General features: G+C 40.1%; 1 protein-coding gene across 5 annotated transcripts in view; it reads left to right on the top strand.

Moving 5' to 3' along the window:
- SLC38A9 (solute carrier family 38 member 9) overlaps positions 1 to 6,989 on the top strand; it is a 55,208-nt gene extending 48,219 nt beyond the window's left edge. For all 5 annotated transcript variants that reach the window (XM_069776984.1, XM_069776985.1, XM_069776987.1 and 2 more), the window contains 2 exons: positions 3,411 to 3,500; positions 5,254 to 6,989. In XM_069776984.1, coding sequence (XP_069633085.1) covers positions 3,411 to 3,500; positions 5,254 to 5,419 — 256 coding nt within the window. In that variant the 3' untranslated portion in view covers positions 5,420 to 6,989. The remainder of the gene's footprint in view (positions 1 to 3,410; positions 3,501 to 5,253) is intronic.
- Positions 6,990 to 23,228: the final 16,239 nt, after the last annotated feature.

The following is a 23,228-nucleotide window of genomic DNA, read 5'->3' as shown; positions in this document are numbered from 1 at the left end:
TTGACTGATGTCGCTTGAGTGAGATTTCCAGGAAGAAACTGCATTTTTAGATACAGTAACCTTTCAAAAATTCTTACTTAAATGATCCTGTTTTGCTTTTTTCTTTGCTTTCCTCTTTCCTTTATTGTGTATGTTCACCCTGTGACTCCATGCTGAGTCCAGCACTGCTAGTTTCCTTGTGTCTGACCTGAGGGGATTTAAAATTAGTTTCTTTCTTAAAATGTCCCCTGCCCTAGGGTTTGCTTTCACAGTTTTCGATATGATTCTTACTTTGAGGATGCTGAGGTTACTTAGATATATGTGGTCACTGTTGTTCAGTGGCTTAACTGTAACTACCACTTCCTCAGGAGAGAACTTGATAGAGCAAGCCCTCTAATGACCTTCTGGCATACCAGGTTGTTTCTCAACTCTTGTCAATCTGAAAGGTTGCCCTTGCAATGGGGGAAAAAAGCAAGGGGAAAGCTTGAATATTTTTTTTTCCTCCTCTCTACTATTGTTTTTGTGGGATTGCAGGATTTTTGCAGGTGAACAGTGATTCACTTTGTAGAAAAGAGCTAGAGTCTTCATCTGCCCAACCGAAAATATTGAGACTGAGGACGGAATATAAAAGACAGAGTGTCATGTGCCATACTTGGATTGCCATGGGTGTTCCTCTTTTGTGAATTACGGCCTCCTTGAGGCAATCCAACCTGTGCCTCAGAGCAGAAACCGTAATCGGGCTGCCCAGGCGGACAATCCAGCCCTGGCATGGGCCACCCAACTCTCCTGCCATTGACCATAAGGAAGAAAGTTATGCTGCTTAGAAAACAGCTCTGTGCCAGCAGGGTGGTTAGGTAAAAGGGGGCCAAATCTTTTCTGATCTCTAACATCATCTACATACTTTTCTTCCTATAGTCATAATAAGCAGAGGTGGTATGGTTATGCCCCCCAAAAATACTGTTTTTCTGACTGCGCTTTTGTGATGTGTGGTGACCATTAATTTCACCATAAGCCAATGTCAGGCTGAAACGGAGCAATTTAGAACTTGCTAAAATGTCACAGGCTATGACAAATGGTTGTCCCTTCTGGAGCACACCTGCGTGAAACTTACAGTCTTATGAAAAATACTATCTCAAATAATACAGCTACTAGTAGCCCTCGATCAGATTCTTCTTTATTCAGAAGGATAGGGTTTTTTCTAAATGATAATGCCTTTCTCTCCACTAAGAATGATTTTTTTTTCCTGTCTTGGAGCTGAGATGAACTATGAATATGTGCCTAGGGAAAAGAAAGGGGTTGCAGGTTAAACACCTGTTATCCAATAACGTGGTTACAACTCAGGCTGTTTCAAAAAGGTAGAAAAAGGAACAAGTTTGTTCCGGGGGAGAAATACAGTGTAACCTTTTGCCCTGAAACAGATGGATTTAAATCCTTTTCAGACTTTTGATCTCGGTATTATTCTTGAGGATCCTGCTTAATTGTAACAATTAAAACTGTAAAGCACCACTCTGCAAGTACTGAATTGTTTTGAAGGCTCCAGCATTTTGAGACCATTGTTTTCAATTGAACCAAAACACACTCCCCTCCCCAACCCAATTATTTTTTCCCAGATCAAGAAGTTGAAAAATGTTTTATTACACACCAAACACACACACGCCACTTTGCTTTTGAAGTTATAAGAAGCTGGAATTAATGTTTTTAAAAGCAACAACTTTGAACTACAAAATCACTTCTGTTTTAAATCATGTGAGAATGAAATACTTAAGACTTTTTTCAGGTTTTCTGCTAAAATATTCTGAACTAACCCAAATCTGCAAAACATTTTTTAATTACTAAACCTGCACTCTTTTTAATCCCTCTTGCTAAAAAATTAATCTCAGCAAAAAAAAAGAATGGAAGAAATGCCGTCATTTTCTGTGTTCATAAACTTCTGGCTTCAGTTGTGCTATCTGACAGTAAGATTTGCAATCTGCTGTATGTGTGGGGAGAGAGGAAGTAATTTTTAATGGCAAACAGTTTTTTATGAACAGTTTAGTTAATTGGCTTTCCTTAAAATATTAGAGAAGCAGTAAATGTTTGGTCCTTCTTTCCCTAATAGGTCTGATTTGGGGGATTTTGGTTTTTATTCTTGGATTTTACCAGGTTTATATCCAATTATGTATTTGTTAAAGTTTCAGCTGCTGTATTCCTATGGCTATCTTCAGTCTGTGAGGTACACATCTTGTACCACTGTTAAAATATCATGTACAAAATTAAAGATATTATTTCTGTCTTTTAACATCAATTTTTAAGAGCAAATGTTAGAAATAGTCCATATCTTAAATTATTCCTTTCTGTTTAAATTACCTCCATTCTCCTGAAGTTTAATAAGACTACTCTATGTCTCTAATATTTCTTCCTAACTTCAAAACTGGCAGCCAGCCTTTCAGCCATGGAAGTGGTCACTTTTTAAAAGTTTGTTAGTTAGTGGCATCCTCCATAATAGATACTTTATACAGTTAAGAAAAAATTAGCTTACAGGTTTTGTTTATTTTAAGAAATCAAATCCTCCAGAAGAGTAAACAAAACCTGTAAGTGTATGTATGTTTCCTCTGTGTGAATTCTTTTTTCCCTTCACAGAAACAGCTGGGTGACCAAAATATCACAGTTTTTTATTGTATTTCCTGACTTCACCTTACATTAAAATATGCCAACTTTTCATGTTCTCTAAAGAAAAGTGATACTCTCCTGAGTGTCAGCTCTGTGCATCACTACACAGAGTTTGTCTGATGCATTAGAAGCTGCTTCTGCAGAACAGAAAATCTTTTTTTTCATGCTTAATGCAAAAAGGAAAGCAACAGGAGATTATTTGTAAAAACAAATTCAACAAAAAATTCCAGCATAAATAGTACACAGGTCAAATATTAAACGATGTCCAACATTCTAAATGTTTGTTCTCTGTCAAAATGCATTAGAGTTCAAGTTTTAAGGTGTTATTTTCCCCCTAGTATTCTGTGTAATGTTTTCCACTCGATGCATCTTTTCCTTTCTTCTGGTTTCCTTTAGTTCACTTTGAGCAATTCAGATCATTCTCTGAACAAGCTAATTCTTTCTTGTGGGAATTAAGTTATACAGTATTGTTTCTTTGGTATTTGAATATCCAGCTGAAATACTTGAGTGCTGAGTACCACGTATGATGTTTTTCAGAAGAACTGCCAAATTACACATACTTACTCCTTAGGAATATTTTGAGTAAAAACACTTGATATTTAGAGTTTGGCACTCTGAATATTCAGTAGATGTTTGCGGTGAAATTAGTTAGCTTTATAGAGTGAGTCGTGCAAATGGAAACACCATGTACCAGTTAAATGTTAGTGTAGATGAAGGATAATGGTTGTATTTTGTAATAAATACAGCACAGATTTTAACACACTTTCCTCACTTTCCTGTAGCATTTTCCATGTGCTTGTCCTGAACGTAGCAATTGTAGGAGCTGGAGTAGTAATGGCAAGATTTTATCCAAATATAGGAGGTATCATAAGGTGAGTGTTGCTTGCACAGTGAACTTGCCTGTGGTGTTGCTTCATGTTTGCTTCTTGATGTTGTAAAGGAACAGTATGAGTGCGCGTAATTCTATCTTTATATTTTTTGAGGCTTACACCTTTTCAAGTTGTAAGTAATGATTTAGAAGTATAAGCAATCAGCTCTTTTAAAGTTCTGACAAGCAGCTATCTGTAATTGTGCCTCTGTATCTGAGATGATTGGGATGATTCCCCAAGTTTCATTGGAGCTATCCGAGAGCCTTGTAACTATACAAATGAAAGAATATGGTGTCAATGGAAAAAGTTACTTGGCTATTGTGCGGCTTCTCTCAAGTTTTTGTTTTGCATTAAGACCATTTGAAGCTGTTTTGAATGTCCATAATAAAAATCCAAGAAAGCAAATAACTTGAAAGGGCAAAGTGACATAAAAGTTGTACTTCTAAATGATATCTTACATTTACCATGTTAATAAACACCTAGGATTTCTATAATTGAGAAAGATTAGAGGAAACAATCTAATGAGTTTTATTTTCTACATTTGACACCACCATTTTTGTAATCATTGTCATTCACTCCTTGTTCGCATCTTTATTACAGCAACCAGGAGAGGGAGGTGTTTAAAAATATGGAAATCTGCAATTATAAAACCAGAATGACAAGTTTAGGTCTGACCAGAGTAGCAGGATAACTTACTTTTGCTCGGTGGCTGATCTTTGAGGTTTTTTCCATTTCCTTTTATTTTTCTACCTCTCCTTTCAGTGAAAATTCTTGTACTCTAGTGGTAGAGATGGTATAGTTATTAATTCCAATTAAATATCATGCAGTACATTTCTCTGTTTGCAAACTGATCCTGACCTCTGCTAATGTGTTCATTCTGTGCATAGTAATCAAACATTTTGAACAGTGAATTTCCGGCTGATAAATTGTCTATACACAGTCTAACTTAGGTACTTGCTGGTTTTCTGTTGCAGGCGGTTACTCTGTATTATGAAGTTTCCTCTGTCTAAGAGGAATGTTCAAATATTTGAAATAAAATATGTTGTTAGTTAATAATGCACATTGGCTGCAGTCTAGCTTAGTTAGGTGTAAATTCACAATAGGGGAAAATAATGAGAAGGTTTTGGTAAGCAAGGGAGTGGTTAGAAAAAGAACAGTTAAGTGTTTCACTTGCTGTGGTTGATCATGTTACCAGGAGGGCATGTTGATCTTTTCAGGTCTGGAGAATGGTTTGCTAGAAGCTCATTAAATAAATTAAAATAAAAGTTGCAGATTCAGGAGGATTTCTCTGCTTACATGCTTTAACATGCATCCCCAAATGGCTGGGATGCAATGAGATTTGCAGTTCTGACAGTAAAGGATGCCTAAAAAAGGATGCACTGTCCGGTCTTTTTCTGTTGTGTGTGACCGATTTCCCCAAAGAAAGTAGAAACATCAAGTCAAAGATAGGGAATTAGTCCCCAGAAGCATCTGGAGATGTGACTGAAACATCAGAGGCATGTCAGATTGTAGCTACACAGGAGCAGGGGGCTGAGCAAGAGAAGGGCATAATTAAATGCCAGTGAAGGAGGTGAAGAACAGCAAGGAACAGTAATTGATGTTTAGCAACTGCAGATAGTCATTGTTCAGCCAGACTGTTCATTGGTTTGAGGGGGAAAAATGACAACAAGAAATAAGAGTTAACACAAAGCATTCTTTTTTTTTCTTTTTTTTTTTCCCCCTTTTCTTCTTCCCCTCTCTCCCACCCTTTCCTCAGATACTCTGGAGCAACATGCGGTCTGGCCTTTGTATTCGTGTATCCGTCCCTCATCTACGTGATCTCCCTGCATCATGCCGGGCAGCTGACGTGGCCAGCATTGATCATTCACATCTTTATAATCCTCCTTGGACTGGCTAATCTGATTGCACAATTCTTATTGTGAAAACTCCCCCTTCTCCCTGTAGCTGTTACAAGTGGTACTGTGACATTTGGCAACAGCCTTGAGCAACACTGTCACACATGAGAATGAACAGTACTCAATGTGATCTTCCTGAGAAAAGCTGCACCTTTGAATCAAATTCAGAACACATCTTTCAGGCGCTTGACAGGAAACCTATCTTGCTCATCTAAAAACACAGCTTGCTGGGAAGTGAAACGGTTCAGATTTGAGTGAGGTAGTTCTCCTGTTTTTCTTGAACATATATCAAAGGTTAATGAAACTCAAATATTTTAATTTTTTACAGCACACTTCTCAAAACACAGTTTTCAGCCTCAGGCCATAGAACTCGTCTTCCCTCCAAAGGAACTGTCCTTACCTTTATTAACAAACATGCTTCTGCAGTATTGTTCAGTGACTGTTTGAAATGCTCTTTTGTTGCAGTTATTTTCCTGTTTTGTTTGGAAAATGAATAAATGATTGTCTTTCCTTTTTTTTTTTTTAGGTTAATTTGTAGTCATTTGGGTCAAAATGCACTCTTAATTTTGAATATGCTATTAAATTGTTTTGGCAGTGTTTTTCCTCTAGGAACTTCCAACTAAGAGAAACAATAAACTCATGTCTCAGTGTTTTATTCAGAACCAATATGTACACAAGTTATTTGTGATCTTATAATGAAAAGAGTCAGGAGGATTAAAAAAATTAGAACAAGACAATTAAAATTAGTATTCCAGGCTTGACCTCACTTCAACTCTGTTAACTGAGCTGTTATGTGCTGTGAAGTTGTCTTGTCAGGAGTTGCATGTGGTTTTATGGATGCATGTTGGACACAATGTTCATCACAGGCTTGCTCCCTCTCTTATAGCGTCTTACTCTAGTGGTCTCTCACTGTGCTCCTCCACTACATTTTGGATGTGAGCAGAGAGACAAAGCCAGCACTCTTCAGAATTGTGGACTAAGTCAAATAATTTAAGTTTTAAATAATTCCTAACAGAAGCTGGAAGAATCTGGGAAGGGTTTTGTTGTGGTTTTTTTTTTTCTTTTAACTTCTTGTTTACTAACTAAGAGGGTGTACATGCATAAGCACACATACACCTTCCTTCACCTACCATCTGTGAGTCGTGAGTCTTAACCCAAAACATGCAATAATTAAGTTGCCAGGCTCTAGTGAAATGTCATATTTTGTGGTGGGAGAGAGAGTAAAAACTCCTCTTTGTACAGAATTTCAGTATATTAAAATAATAAACAAATGTAGAATAACTGAAAGAGGACTCTGAGCAACGCTCAATCCCAAAGTAAGTAAAAGAGGAAAAAAGTTGGAGTGATGCAATATTTGTGAAGTAGGAGTTGAGTTGGGAAAGATAATGACATTGCAGGGTAAGAGTTTGCATTTGCATCAGAAAGACAAAAGTATAACCTAGATTATTACCATGCTTCTCTGGGAAATTATGTGAATTTTTGTAGTAATGATGTAAATCTATTTGTTTGAGTTAGGCTCCTCAAACTGTGTAAACAACACTGACTTGCATAAATGTCCTTTGATTTGTATGAAATACAAGATCATACGGGTTTGGAATATTGTCTGCAGAATAGAGTAATTATTTCAGATGCTGTCTTTTTTTCTTGTGAAACTTTTTGTGCCTTTGAATCAGAATTGGTGAATATATCCGTCATCTGTACTGTATTAGAGAGAAGTATTTGCCCCATCCTGGTCATTTTCCCTGTGTATACTCTTCATCTTCCACTACTTGGTTTCCTTGTTCTCTAAAGCATATCTGTCCACCCTTTTCACTGCCTGACAGTGAGTGTATCTTGCAGTGCTGACCTCATTAGCACTGGCCAACACATCTGCTTTTTAGAGACTGGGTCTGACCTCTCCCATAAAATACTTCCTTGAATGTCTAGGTAGTCATCACGGCATGTAACTTGATGGCTGCATTCCCTCAATGTTCTAAGCAGTGTATTTGACCAATTAAACCTGGTTTGTTTGTTTTTTTACTTTCCAACAGACTTCCTCTTCTTTCCAACAAATTTTACAAATTCACAGTTCCACAATTGTAGTATGTTGCTAAACCCTCCACAATTACTTGATACAGAAGAGAAGTACTTGAACACTGAAAAGAAAGGACAAAAGATGCAGGATTCAAGCATCATTGGCCCATTCACATTAAGCTCTTGTGTTTGTTTATTGTAGATTCAGTGTTTAATTTAGGTACAAACCCTGATGAGTGCAGGTACTTCAATTTGATTATGTCCATCTGTGTTCGATCTGGGTATGATTCCATGAATTAAATCCTTGCCATTGAAGCAGATAGTAAAATGCCCATTGACTTTAGCAGAACTAAATTCTGTTAGGATCTAGTAGTTCAACAGAAATTCCCAAGTAAGACAGAGTTCATGGTGAAGTGTCTTAATTGCATCTTCTATCTGTTTGTCTCTTTTCCAGTTCTGCAATATACAATGATCTGAGTTGATATTTAGAAGGACATTATTCTTTACCTTTCCAAAAGCCTGTTTTAGCTCTGGGTTACAGAGATAGATTCTTGCTGCACTGTTTATTTATACAGGCCTTTAACAGCTTTGATTTTAATTATAAATTGATAAGTATTAAAGTGATAACAAATATTTCATTACACTGATCAGCTGAAGTACATTTTCTTATGAGAATTTTTTTATTTTACTACATGCAGTTGAGATTCACAGGTGTCAGAAGCAAGTTACAAGTATGTAAGTACAGGGCATTTTCAGGGTTTGGATTTTTTTTTCCAACAATCAACATCCTATATTAAGTAATATTTTAAAATTTAATGGCAAATTAAAAAGTCTGAAAGTAGGTTGCGGTGTCTCTTTTCATGCAAGCACAAAATGTAGTTCTCCACAAATGCACACTTCATCTTGTTTGCTCATGCGACCTGCAGTGATGGCCAGCTAATTCCAGTTCCTTGTGTTCTCTGTTCCACCAAATCATCATGTGATTTAGTGGAGCAGAAAAAGTAATATACGGACCCGATGGTGTATTGTGAAATGTCATTTTTACTTTCTCATAAAAGAAAAATAACTTCTGCTGGAAATAATTGAATTCTGTCTTTACATCTGAGCTTTGCTGGAGTAAGCTGAGAGGTGAAATACTGTCAGCTCTGGGCGTTGAGTAAGAGTCTAAGGTTTTCTTCATAACAGTACCAGGCTCTTTGTTTAGCACCATCCCTACCTCATTGCACTCTGAAAATCCAGTCCTCTTTATTGTGTGGTAACTCCGTGATGATGCAAACTGAAGTTTTCATTGCGGGAAGCTCAAGCAGCTGTAATCACCTGTGCTGATGCCATCAAGCTAAAATCCAGATCTCAAGGTACATACAGCATTAACCCAGCATGACCTTTGGACATTGCCAGAGTATCGGTAGCCAGGGAAATTCCAACGAAGCTCCAAGAGCAGTTGTGGATGTGCCTGTGTGGTGAAGTTGTGGACCTGTCTATGGGTGATTATACACAGTCTGAGCACTGAGACTGAGGGATTAGTTTTTCAGTGGCAGCTTTGTGATGAACAGAAGTAGTTGTACTTTCTAAGGGCAAGGACAGAAGATGGGGGTGTTATGTCTGCTTTCTGCCATGATGAGAGAAAGAATTACCTTCTCCATACCTGTGCTTGTACTAACCTCATTGCCTTCTCTATAATGGCCTAGCATCATCTGTTTCAGTTTCTTAATGTTATTGTGGCCCAGATTCTTCCCTTCAGTGCTAGCAGGCTTCAAAATCTCTCCTGTGCTTTATTAGCTCTCAGTTTTCCCTTGCTCTTCCAGCCGCTCACAGCTGCATCTTCTTAAAACTCAGTTTTTCCTGTTCTGTCTGGATTAATAATATAATGTTAATGTATTAAATCCTGTAGCTCAGATCATCTGCACAGCAAACATGAGCATTTGGGATTAAAATGTTGGATCATTTAAACAAAGAGGCTCAGGGAGGACATTTTATGTAAAATTTCCTTTTTTTCTTAAAAGGTCAGCCTTTTGAACTCCACGTACAAAAAGTACATAAAGATAACAGCGTTTGGTTGCAATGCTGAACACTTTGTCGGATTGACTGTCTGCCCACCCAACCTCCAGACTGCCCCGTCCTCTGCCAGGTTTCCACACTTGCCATCTTGGGGTTGGCTTTTGATTACATGATCACGTAACTGTTTTTCCATAGGGGATCAGCCTCAGAGGGTGAAGGTTGCAAGAGCAGTTGGTTCCTTATCATTGCTCAGACCTGGTATCTCCTAACTTGGAGTGCTGGACTTTGGGCAAATGTTAATTAACATGCCAGCATGTCCAGTGAGCCCTAAGGTTGGTTAAAACTCCTTTGGGGCCCCTGTCCGTAATGTCCCTCCAGCATAGCATAAGAGTGGAAAGCTGAGAGACAGCAACATTATAACTGAATGTGGAGCTGCTTTGGGAAGACTTTCTGGAGTAACTGAGAGGGTCCAATCTTTGATACACAGTCTGCATTCTGGGAAGTCCCAGAGACTCCTGTGTACGTACAGCCAGACTGGTGCTGCAGTGGCTGTGTTCTGCAGCAGAATGGTAGTAAGGGAGGTGAGAGACATGGTAGACTCTGGAAAGCATATTTTTGCTCCAGAGGACAACTGGACTAAACAGCTGTCACGATTATAATGGATATGAAGGCACGTGAGGAAAAATAATAATGGGAAAAGGATTGGTGCTTGGTAATAGCTGGTGCCAGCTGTACCAGCAAAACAGTGTCCCTCTCACCTTCAGTTGGAAGCAGAAATTAATTTCCATGAGCAGTTCATGAAATCTGGGGGCTGTCTTCAGTAATGAAAATGCTATTTTAGCAGAGCTGTCGGTAACTTCCTAATAGGAAGTAAAATATTAATGATATGCAAAGCACAGATAAGTTTGTTTTAGCTCATTGTACGGTGCTTGACAGGGCAGTACAGTGTAAGCTTTTCCCTCTGAGTTGGTATTCTGTAAGGTTGGAGTCACGATCAGCATATTTAATTTCTTCTGCAGTTGAGAACACCATTAAACTTTTCTTGGAAAGTAGCAGGACTCAACTTGCCAGATCCTCTCTACCTCTCACTCCTGTAATTTCAGATGGTGGAACCAGTGCTACGTAACTGTTGCTCTGCGGTTTCTGTTTCCAAACACCAACTGATACAAGTGGGGAGGGAAGGGTCTCTTTCTTTTTTCAATTTTACCTAATTATGTTTTTTCCCATATACCTCCTTCTTGTAATCCTGAAGTAGATTAAACAGTCCAGATGAAAAATGTGGCTTTATAGAAAACATTTTTTGGTCCCTCCTTAGTATGTTTATATTGCAGCTTGGCTAAAGTTCACTGAATTATTTCCAATAGCCCAAGTACTGTTTAAAAACTGCTGTCCATGTGTTTCTTTTCATCATTATTTGAATGGTCTTTTTTCAATTCCGTGAACCTTGTTCACTTCTGACATTTCATTAAACTGTTAGAGGAAGTTGAGATTAGTCAGGTCATTTCAAATCAACACAGCAAAGTCATTCAGCTGCAATATGAGGGGAGGAGAAATGCCTACACATTGAGTTCCAGGGTGGATACTAAATGCCACACCAAACAGAGACATTGTCCTCACTGCCCAGCTGGCTTCATCTCTTAGAGCAAAAGGAGATTGTATTATGAAATCACCGCAGGGCATTCAAATTACAGGTCGGTTATGGGAGGAGAGGGGAGGCTGTTTTGCACTGAAGCTCATTTTTTTATCTCCTCAGTGAATATCTAGTGTTGTGCACACAGATGTGTAATAAAAGCCCAAGTCAGGATACCAAGTTAGCATAAGGAAACTCGGGGACATCCCTTCACCTTCCAGTATATGAGTTCAAGGGGTCTGGGCTGGTACAGGGTGGCAGAGGCAGTGAAAATGATTTCCACTGATGCTTTGTGCTGGTTTTGTGGGTTCGGGATCTGGGAGAGATCATGTTCACTCTCATCTCTTCTGTAAAAGTGCAACACTCTACTAAGAGAAGGCTGAATCTCACCTATCCTGTCTGCAGTCCTTTGGCTTGAGAGGGAGGATTTGCATAACTGAAGTCCTCTGTTATGGAAATATAGCTGCTATTTAGGGTGCAGCCAGATTGACAACAATGGGCAAAAGGTCATATCCTGCCTCTGTGAAAGTTACTGTGAGCAGTTTACTCCTGCCTGGGAAACTGCTGTCTTTTTCCCAAGACTAGATTTGTGAAGCCTTTGACATCTCATTTCTTTATGGTGCCACCAGCTTCCTATTTTTACAGTGGTGGTGGTTCAGGTTTACATGTCATCTTGTCTCTCCTCTTGATACGTCTTACACCAAAACAGTGAGAAGTTAGGGGTAACTTCTGACAGCCGAACTCCAGCTAGTTGTGATTTCTTCTCTGGCTGATCAGTTGGGATGTCAAAGGTGTAACAAAACTTGCTATTCTTAATGCTGGGGGGAGTTGGATTTTTTTAAACTAACTGAAGTCTGGCCTAAACCAATATTGGTGTATGAAAACAGTGAGCTGAAACTGCATATACTGTTCCTGCTCCTACTCCAAAATAAGAAAACAAGTTTAATTAAGGAAAAATGGAAGATGACAGTCTTTATACTGCGAGTGCACTTGTTTATACCACAGACAACATATTATCTGCAGGCAGCCAGCTACCCCATCATAGCAATTGCAATAAATGATGGGCTTGGAGCTCCACTAGAAATAAACTTTTACCTAAAGGTGCATGTTTTTTCATTCCTTTCCTGTCTGTTTTTGTAGGTAACTCAGATGCCAGGATGAGCTCCTTTCAGACAGGTTTGTTCACCTGATTTGCACCTTGGCAATAAATTGCCATTTAGTGTCATCGAAGGAGTATGTACGTGACCCACAGGAGTATGACAGGCTCCCACACCTTCCTTGAGAGCTTACGAGACTGTCCCAGTTCTTTCCACAGTGAAATCTGCCCTCAATCCCCATCTGCACTGGAATGTCTATACTTACCTCCAAGGCCAAACTGCAAGTAAACTTCAGCCACTGGGTAAACTTGTTAAAAACCTGGCTTCTATGGTTTTATTGTGACGGCACCACATCGTTTTCTTTAGCACATGACTGAGTCTTTTGCCTTCATCCCATGTGTTTATACAGGGAAAATCAGGCCATTGGAGAGCAGAATGGCTTAACATTGCGTATGCTTCCCAATGCACCCTGACTAAAGCAAGTCTCTTAAAAATTAATCTGATAAAATGATCTTCTGTGTTGAATCAGGGATAGAAACATATCAACCCTGCTTTATCCAGTATGTGAAGTGTCTGGAAAAAATTAACTGAAAAGTAAGATCTGTAAGAAAGACAACTACAAAAAGAGAAGCTTTAAAAGTCATCAAAATGCACATAAAATTTTCTGGCAAGGACAGCCTAGACCTCTGGCTTACTTGGGATGGTTGCCATCAGTAGGAATCTTTCCCTTTGCTTTCAGTGGGCACTGATTCAGGCCTTGGAGAAATTGCTCTTGAAAAGATTTTGGCAGTTAGGGGAAGATTCCATCAGAAACAGAGGGACTCAGCCTTCCATGCAAGGAGCTGGGTATACTTCAGCAGCTGTTATTTGGGTGCAGTCGGGCCTGCATCACAGTTTACATACTATATTGTTAAGTGTGATATAACAGATTTACCTTTTAAAAAATTCACTGAAAGGGTGAGTACCAAAGCAAAGCACAGAATATAAGCACAATCTGGGGGTTTTTTAATGGTTTTTTTGTGCAGTGATAATACATAGAGGAAAAAAGAGAATACCTTTGAAGTAGTCTCAGCTAGCTATTTTATCCCAGGGTGGATCTTGCTTTTCTTTGACTCCTTGGGCAAAAATTTACAAGCACTCTGGGATTCGTGTGTAGTCGCATTGTTGCTCCCCTATGTACTTGTTCTTTGCCTGTTAGTTATTTGTCAGCAGTGTTTCTCTGTGGAGTATTTTATAGCACTTGAACCACACGGAAAGTATGCACCAAGCTGAACCTGCTAAATTTGGTGAATAATCCATTTTGTTTAGATGCTGTAATGTATTTCTGGGGAAGAAAAAAACACTAAGGGCACTCTGTCCTCTTCAAAAACACTTGTAAGGAGCTTTAAAAGATCCTCCCTTTTCTAAGTGGTGTGTGAATTTCCATGCAGTTCACTACCTTCATTACTGACTAGAGCCACAAACCTCAAGCCAGCAGACAGCTGGAGAGGAGCTGTGAACTTTTTTGACCATGTTTATTTTAAAATGTTAAGCCAAAGTATATATAGAGTCATGGAAGACTCAGAACTCGGTTTTCTGCCACGTGCTTCTCCATCAGCCCCACCACTTGTCCATTGTATTCCACTGCTTTTTAGAGCAAGTAATCCAGTTTTGCTTAACCTAACTACCAGCTGTCCCTGTTCTGGCATTCCCAATGGCAGTTCTTCAGCAGATGAATAAGTAGTTGTGTAGCCCATCAGGTATCTCTGCAGAGGAGCCACTGACCTGTGCAACTCAAGTAGAAAGAATCTCTTTTGGGGATCTAGACGCCTAAGCCCTCACATCCTGGTGCTGACCTGTTTAGAGAAGGCACCACTGGGTATGCTTGACACACAAATAACATGCACCTATCTGCTGTTGCTTGAACAACACGTGAAGTACACATTGCACCCTTTTGTCATGAAGTTTGCCTGTGCTGGGCTGTGATCAGTTGCACCATGCAGCCACCTTGATATCCAGTCCACCAAGAGGATGAGTGTGTGACAGCAGTCAACTGGACAGGCTGGCTCTCAGGAACAATAAAACGTCATGGTGCTAGCTCTAAGGATTTTGATCTCATGTTATGTATTAGCCATGATGGCCTGAGTGAATTCAAGAGGTATGTTTCTCACTGGCAGTAAAGGGGAGGGAGTAATCATGGATGGGCTGGTATAATACAGGTACACACAGCCGCTGCTGCTCCAGGCTGTATCCAGTTTCCAGCCATTCACACCTGAGGGGGGTTGCCCTCCAGCTGGCAAATACATCGTCACTGCTAAACTTGGTATAACACTGCAGACTACTTTGCTGTTCTTACTTCAGGAACCTTCAAAGGGGATAAAATGATGCCTTACTGAGCACACCAAAGCTGTAGAAGAAATAATAGGACATGAATAGAAAAATGGCATGCAATGGCAAAAGCTACCTCAGGACACGTGCAGTTCCACCCAGAAACCTAGAGGTGCAGGGACAGAGGAAAGCATTGTGTCATTGTTTCCATCTTCTTACCACTCACAAGAGTATTAGTAAGATGCTCCCAAGCTTCACCAAGCTCTCACTTCAGCCAGATATTCAAAAGCAACAGCCAGTCACTACGTGCTCCCTTGGAGCCAGGTTAGAACTACAAAGCTGTAAATGATCTCAGCACAGGAGAGCTGAATTTCTTCAAAAAACTGTGCAAGTGGGGCAGTCAAACATGCAAATCCATCACACACTGTGCTTTTGTAGCTGAGGCAAGAGCCTATGCAGTCTCTTAACATTCCATATTAGACTATAAACCTTATTAGACAAACGGAGTATGTTACTTATAAAGCTGTAGGTAATATGGAATGAAAAGTCATTCTCCTTAATAAATTATTTCTATGCTTTTAAAGGTTTGGGTCCTCAACAATATGTATTCTTGTTTGCTAATATTAAATTAATCCCTTTTGGATGAGATAGATTCTCTTGCATGGCCCTCCTTGCAAGTCTTAAGGCCAACATAGCATTAAATAAACTGAAACAATTTGAACTTTGTAGACATTTTCTGCTGTGAAACAACTATTATAGAAATGGCATTTAAGAGTGTATCTTTTTTTTGCCTTCAAGAGTTTCAGAGTAGTCCTCCTTTTTCAGTTTCAAGATGACCAAACAGTTCCAGTAATTTCTAATCTCCCTGCCAGTTTATTATTAGTGCAACTGGCTACAAACCAGCTGACTGATGTCAGTCTCATAATAAAGAATGACAAAGCTAGAAAAGGGTCCCATGAGAAACTGAAGGAGGAGGATCAAACACAATTGTAAATCTGTGCAAGAGACTACAAGGTCTCTGGCAAAAGCTTTACTGCCTTTTATAGCACTACTTATTCAACTTATTTTCTTTCTTTTCCTTTCCCAGGTGTGCGCAAGTTGCATTGTTCTCTGTTTTGTTGTTTGGTTGTTTGGGTTTTTTTGATATGTCATGTAATGGAGTACATGAATATTCTTATTTAATGTGAGTGCAGAACTCTTTATTTAATATGACTCATTAATATATCCCACAAGGTAGAGCATCCCTAATTATTTGTTGTGTTGCCAACTGCAATCTTAGGTTTGCGTCTTGCAGTTATATAAATGAATTGTAGTTGTGAAAAAAAGCCATGTTTTTCAAGGCTGCAGTGGCAATTTTTCCATCTATTGTGTGCACAGGAATTTGGCTGCACACAACCAGAGATCTCCAGACATCAGTAAAGCTTATGGATCCTGTCAGCTGCAGAACCAGAAACTAAGCGTTAGTGTAAAAGCCACCCACGTCCTTCCTTCATCTTTCAGTAGCTCTGTTCTCAGCTTAGCCATGTCTGATTTTGCAACTAAATTTTTAAGAGTGGTGTAGAAACGTCACTGCAAAAAAGCAGACAATTGCAAGAAATCTGGATTATTTGAGACAGGACTAAAACAGATTATAATCTGGTTCTCCTGGACTTCTTAGCACTAGGTTAAAAAATGTACCAGATTTAGGTTGCTCTTCATTACTGTGTCTAATTTTTACTGCCCTGCCATTCAGGGTAGGTTCTTGGAGGGAGACTTATATCCACAGGAGTAAGATTTGTGGAAACCATCATTGCTAAAAAATGAATTGTGATCTAGCCAGCAAGAATGCTGTAGAGAAGGAAGTGCTGTAGGAAGTGCTGTAGGCAGTGATACACCTCAGTCTGAGCTGCAGGGACATGGTATGTCACTCTTCTCATTATAGCTAAGAAAAGCTGTTGCATTTTCCATATTTACATCTAAAGTCCATTCAAGCTGTACTTATCTGAGCTGTCCCTGGGATCCAGTACAAGATACTCTGCAAATCAGTACATCTCCACAAAAGACATCTGGACTTCTGCACTCAGAAAAGTGTTTTGAAGAAAATGTGTGAGTCTCAACAACTGTTTTCATCTCATTTTCCATTGCCTGAACTGTATCTTTACTGTCATCTGTGCTACTCTGCTGGTGATAAAAAGTTTCCAACCTTCAGGCAATATGAATATGTAAAGCATTCCAGCAGATTCAAATACCATCTTGCCTCAGTGCAAATCTACAAAGGTGGTTTTCCAGCATACATTAGGCAACACCTAACCTTTGAAAAATTCACTCTATTTCAGCAGACAAGTAATGTGCTCTGGGAAAAATTCAAACATGATTCCTTCAAGCCAGACTATCAATTCAATTAAATTGCCTTTAGGATTCAATTTCTTATTTGCAGATTTCCACATGCTATGAAACAGTCGCATTTGCAGAGGGCAAAAGGTTTACTAGGAAGGCACACAGAGCCTTGTGATGTCTTTTGTTCAAGGAAACCACAGTACATTAAAAGGAAAGTAAAAAAAAAAAACCAACAAAGAAATGAGGCTTTTGTTATTCTTTTTTCATATTTGTGATGGCACCTGATGATTAGAGAAGGCCCCAAGTATTTGACTGCAGTCCGTTTTCTTACTTTTTGCTATTTCAACAGATTTGGATATGATCATTTCAGTCCAAGCTCAATGCTGCTAATTCTTTATTATTACCCTTTCCTCTAGTTCATTTACAAGCTGCAGTGAACGCCTCTATAGAGAGGTCAAGATCTCCCAAAGGCTGAAATGCCTCTCTTTAGCAGTAAGACCCAGAGTAGGAAAAAGAGAGAAAGTGAGAGAAATCTCCATGGAGGATTACTCCAGGGCTTGTGGAGTAGGCAAGTTATCTGGCTTCCTGGCATCAGTGAATCCCTTCATGACCGTATGGGTAAGGCTGGTACTTGTCATTCTCTCCACTTTACCTTCCTCCTCATCTCTCCCCGTGGTTTCCCATGCCTCTAAGAGCTTGTCAAACACACAGTGGAGGGAGGATCCACAGGAAAGGTCATGTAGCGTTAAGACGTAATATCACTGCAGTAGGTACTGAAAGAAAGAGAAAACGTGTAGAGTAATGCTCCCTTCCACCTTCCTGTTCTCCTTCCTTAATTTAGAGTCCAGCTCCCCAGAGCTAAATGTTAATCCAACTGAAAATTGTTGTAACCAACTGGAAGGGCACAGAAATGTTGAAGGTAAGTGCCCATCTTTATACATGGTCATCAAGTCAGATATTAATTAGACTCTGCCATCTGTAAGAGGATACTGATGATTACAAGGAATTGGGACATTTGTTTTACATCTGTAACGACAGAAGCTCCAGCAGCACAGTGGTCGCCTAACTCTGAATTGGGGCAGTGGTTCAATACTGACTCAGAGGGAAGTGTTGCCAGCAGCACCACTGAATGTGCATTACATATAATACAGCAGGAAATTTGGACAGCAGCTTGTTATAACACTGTTTTGGAAATGCATGAGTCACTGTGTTTCTGGAATCTGAACCTTTCTCAGCATGTTTTTGTGCTAGATACCCTGTCATGTCGTTTGAGAAAGCCTGAAGGACCAATGCTGAGTTAGTTTGTCCAGGATCTTCATATCGGAATACCCTAATCCATCTCTGTCATCTTTCTTCCTGTTTCCAAAAAACCAGAATGCACTCTACTATTTTCTTCCATTGTGAAATATTATTTAAACACTTTTGTAACTGACACTGATCTCCTTTATTAGAGCAACCCACTGAGCCTTTCACCTCAGCTGTTGTACTCACTGACTTCTCTGATGCTTTCAGATGAGGCTCCCCCACTTCTTACTCCTTCACACCACCGTGCCTACAGTACTCCTTCACCATCCTATTTCAAAATGTTTCTTGCAAGTCTAAACGCTGACAAGACTGATAAAATCACATGCGCTCTGCAGTAACTAAACATGCCAGCGGAGGCCTCTGCATTTCGTTTGCTTCCTTTCTCCTCTTCCAGCACTGACAGTTGTCTCCAGAGCTGTACCCCTGCCTCTGCAGGCTTAGGATCCAGGTACCACTCTGAACTGCACTGATGGCAGAAGGCCCCTCCCTCTAACAAATGTCATAAACAACACCTTGGCTTTTTTTCTACTTCTTACACTAAAATCTAGTGCTGAACTGAATTACAGTTAAAATGGTTTTATTTAATCTGATAAATACAGGTATGCACATGTGCACGCTCACACACTCCTTCATGAGACATTTAAATAGAGGTGTAGTCTGAATTACTGAAGTGCAAGAAAAGTCAACAACGTGGTTGTGCTACGAGGAGGCTGCAGAGGAAAGGGAAGCTTCCCACCTTGCAAACAATAACATGTTTTGGATTGAGCATTTGAGCAAACAAGTCTCAGCAAAGATGAGTAAGATTAAAGAAATGCACTTAGGAAGGGTGAGGGCTGAAGACTGATGGCTCCGTGACAGTGTCCATCCTAAGCCTGATTCACAAAGTCTTCTATGCCTAGCAGGCTTTTTAGATATCAGCACTTAGGCGTATTCACGATGTCTGTGACGCAACCCTGCAGGCATCTGCAGTCATCCCTGGAGTCACAAGAGGGCTCAGAGCCTACCTCATGCCTGAGAGCAAGGGAGATGCAAAAAACTGGGGTTCTCCAGTCTTTGTCACCTGCTGATCCTGGTCAAGCAGGACTAGCCAAAGCATGCCTAAGTGTCCCTTGAAACACAGCCAGGAAGCAGATGGGTTATGTCCTGCCCATGTCTGGCAGTAGAAGCACTCAGCTGGGAGATGGGAGATTTGGGAAGCTGAGTTCACCCTTCTTTTTCCGTGACACATGTGGAGCAGACTGACAGGAAAAGCTACAGTCTCTCAGAGATCTTCCTTATCACCAGCCTTACAGAATGATTTCTCTCGGTTGTCTATAAATGTCATAAACTGGGTTCTTTACCATATAGAGGTGATGTCTGATATTTAAACAGGTCTGGTTTTTTTTTTTTTCATTTTATAAAACTAGTTAATTTTTTTTAAACAAAGATGGTAAAAATGACTTGATAGAAAGCAAATCATGCCATGGATATATTTAGCAGATGTAATATTAAAATTGCATTGCATCATACACATGTCACTTTTTAACAGGATCTAACATGTTTTATAGACCTGCCTTTATCTGCCTCTATTATGTCCTCTCTCTCCTCTGCTTATAGCTTCCCTCTTAGCTTTTATTCTGGAAGCAGAAAAACATAGTGGTGAAACGCCACTCAGAATTTATGTCATCTATATTGATTCATGGTTACAAAATTTTTTTAAGACTGCAGGTAACTGGGCAATAAAAAGCATGTTCAGTCTTGCTACCTCTGCCAACCTGCCATGGCTGCTCTAATATAAGTTAATTTATCACACGCTTCATGGGCTCTTAAGCAAAACAAAGATCAGGTTCATGATAAATGACTGCTGTACATACCCTCTGCCAACTGCTGAGTCTGGGGTGGAATACTCCCCATTTGCCTATTTTTAGCAACTGCATGGCCTTTTTATGCCTCTTAATTGCTTTAGTCATGCAAAGTACGTAGGCATTGAGCAGATTTTGCCCTATTGATTTGTGCAAGGATCTATGATAAGGCTGCTCTGCTCTTGTATTTGTTTCCAGAAAATCAATGCTGCACAAGAGAGCTGTCACACTGGCTTTTTATACTTTCATGGATCTGCATCATTTGTGTGTGTTCTGTGAGATGCTGTTTATAGGAGGAACCATCCAATTGCTGATGTCCATGCACTGGTACCTTAATGGATCTTACCTGAAATAACTTGGGTTTGCATATGAAAGTTAGCAGCCCTGTTCATCCTAAGTATGGCTGAGCAAAACCTTCTATCTAAGCCTGATAATAGATTATTATTTGTGAATTTAATAATAATAATAGCATTAGAGAAAGGAACAAACTAAATCTGTGCCCTGAATCTATACCCATGACATTAGTATCTGAGTCCCTTGTCATTTCTGTGACACTTACCTTCACAGTATCTACCTTCAGTATAGCAGCGCTATCTTCTCCACCTGGCAGAAGGGAACACACAGGGCATAAGGCGTACGTTAGCTCAGGGCTTGCATTCCCATTCAAGCCCAAGCTCCCTGAAAGCCCACACCACCTGTTTGTCAACTCACACTGACACAAGCCCACCTGTGGACCAGGAAGGGAAGCCTAACAACACTGCAATGCCCTTTGTGCCTGAAAACAAACCTCTCCCTCCCAGACACCACCACTTAACCCTATGGCATTGCACATTCAAGTCCTCACTCCTCCAACATGGCTAGAAAATGTATGGACCTAGCTGGAGGGACATAAGCAATTCAACCAGGGCTCCCTGGAAATCTGAGGGAGTGTTCATACCTTAGCAACTACACTCTTCCTCACTTCTGGCTAATACAAAGCACAGCGAAGATCAGCATTATGTTATCCCCTGGTCTTGTATTGGGAGGGTGATAATTTGGGGGCATCACCCCAAGTTTTCTTTTTTTCACAGCATCTGTAGGTATGAATTTCTTCATGTTTGTGTTCCCTTCTGAACACTTTCAAAGGCTGAAAAGTTACAATAACAGAGTGGTTTTAGTGCACTGCACCACACATTGTTTCTATCATGTGAGAATTGCTTAACTGCGGTACACTTCAGCAGCACATTTTATTACAAACCTTGGAAGTCATTTCAGGAGCCCAAGGACCTCATGGACCTTGGACCAAGTTTCAGCAAACTGCTCAGAGGTGCAGTCACTAGGCAGATGTCTGGAAACGTGTTCTTGCACATTTATCTGCTAATGCAAACGTCCCAATGCAAGCATTAACACTCCAGAGCATTATGTGGATTTTAAACAATCCCTGGAAGAGTCGGGTCCCATAAAAGTTATTCTGACAGATGTAATCCTTCTCCACTCCTTTGCCAAGCGCTTGCTCTGACTATAGGAGCCAGAGCACATCAGGCAAGACTCCTGCCTGCTTCCACTGCTTCTGGTGCTCCAGACACTACAACACCCCTGCCCAGCACTGACTTCACTTGTATTTTTATTGTTATTATTCTAGTTGGGAAAGAAGCAGCAATGTGGAAGGGAAAGATAAAACAGGAGATAAGAGGAAATTTTTATGCTTTCATCTGCACAGATGACTCATATGGGACAGGTTTATTCCTTGTTTCTCTCAGGATTAATGCCTCGAAAACAGCAGCAAAACTAAGGCTCTTTTTGCTCCTGTGGAAAATAATGCTTTCTTCCTTTCACCCTGCTCTGTGAGGTCTTTGAGGCAATGGCTGTGAGTGTGTACAGCACATAGCACAGTTGGCTCCAATCCTACTGGGGCCTCTCGGTATTAGTGTAATAAAAGTAAATACCAAGTGGTCAGGGCTTAATTATAATCTGGACTTTCTGTGCTCTGGCAATAGATTACAGGAGCCATTGACTTGTACCTTAAGGCACTGAATCTACTGTTGGCACCAGGGTGAATCCATGTAAAGGGACAAGACAGCAAAGTGAAATCCCATGTTTCCTGTTCAGCGTGTAGGACGCAAACTAAAAGGAAGTGATTTCAGTAACTGAACACTATATACTGGAGCAGCTCCAACTGTGGCTTTTTATGTTCAACTCTGATGACTATTTCAAGGAGTCAAATACTATTTTATGGAAGATGGAGAGGCAAAAACTTTCATTAGATAATGATTGTATTAAGACCCAAATCCTCACATAATTCTTTGAAGAGGAATTCTAAATAATTAATGTTGTAATTATCTGTTGATTTATCCTCCTCCACCCTTAATTTTGTTTTGAGCAGGAACTGACCCTGATCATGGTCTGAAGAGTAATTCAGAGATGCAAGAAATAAATGTGCTCCACAGTCAATACTGAAGTGGGTTTCTTTTTGCCTTACTTGATTCTCCCAGCTTGAGGGTTTTGGTGACATTTTGCCTATTGTTATTTCACTTTCAAAGGCCCCTCATAATTTATTTTTGTAGTTGCAATTATTTATGCGCTAGGCTATTGTAACTGCATTATATCAGTGCAAGGAGATGTGTCCAAGGTTGAATTTTATCCAATATATTTATAATGTCTTAAGAAAACAACAACAGTAAAGAGCTATGAACTTGGGAATAAATTCCTTCGGATCTGTGGCACTGGAAAAAAAAAAAATCACAAATTTGTGGAGCTCAAACAAAAGCAACATTGACAACTGTAACAGCATAATACTGTTACTAACAATGCTGCAAAAGGCCGGCTACAGACATATTTCCATAGCCGTTCTGGTTATATTAGCTTGGCCTCAGCTTCGGAGTGTAGTTTTGGATGAATATGACTTATGAGTATTACACTAACGTCTGGAGGCCCAACTCACAGTGTTAGGAAACGTACATGGTAAGGGACCATTGCCGTTCTGCAGAATTTTCAACGTAAATGAGGAGGACATGTGGAACTGAAGGGGCAGCAGTCAGGCGGTTCATCCACCTAGCAGCAGCGTAAGAATTGGGCCAGAAGAAAACCTCAGATCTACTCACCGGGTCTCTGCTCCTGTCTGCTCCCATGCCGTACTTCTACTGGTAGCCAAGCCACCCTGAAGTGGTACAGGACTGGGAGCTCCTGCCTCGCAATGGTTTCGGTGTAGATTGCTGCCCGTTTAAAGTACAGTGTCAGGGGTGGGACTCTTGCTGCCAAGGAGGGACAAGCAGCAGGAGCAGACACCTTAGCTGCTGCACTCTGGATGCACAGCTTTGATCAGCCAGTGAAGCACATGGAGATGTACCTGG

The sequence above is a fragment of the Haliaeetus albicilla genome, chromosome Z (genome assembly GCF_947461875.1).
Source record: "Haliaeetus albicilla chromosome Z, bHalAlb1.1, whole genome shotgun sequence".
NCBI lineage: Eukaryota > Metazoa > Chordata > Aves > Accipitriformes > Accipitridae > Haliaeetus > Haliaeetus albicilla.
This window is presented reverse-complemented; position numbering and strand designations above follow the sequence as displayed.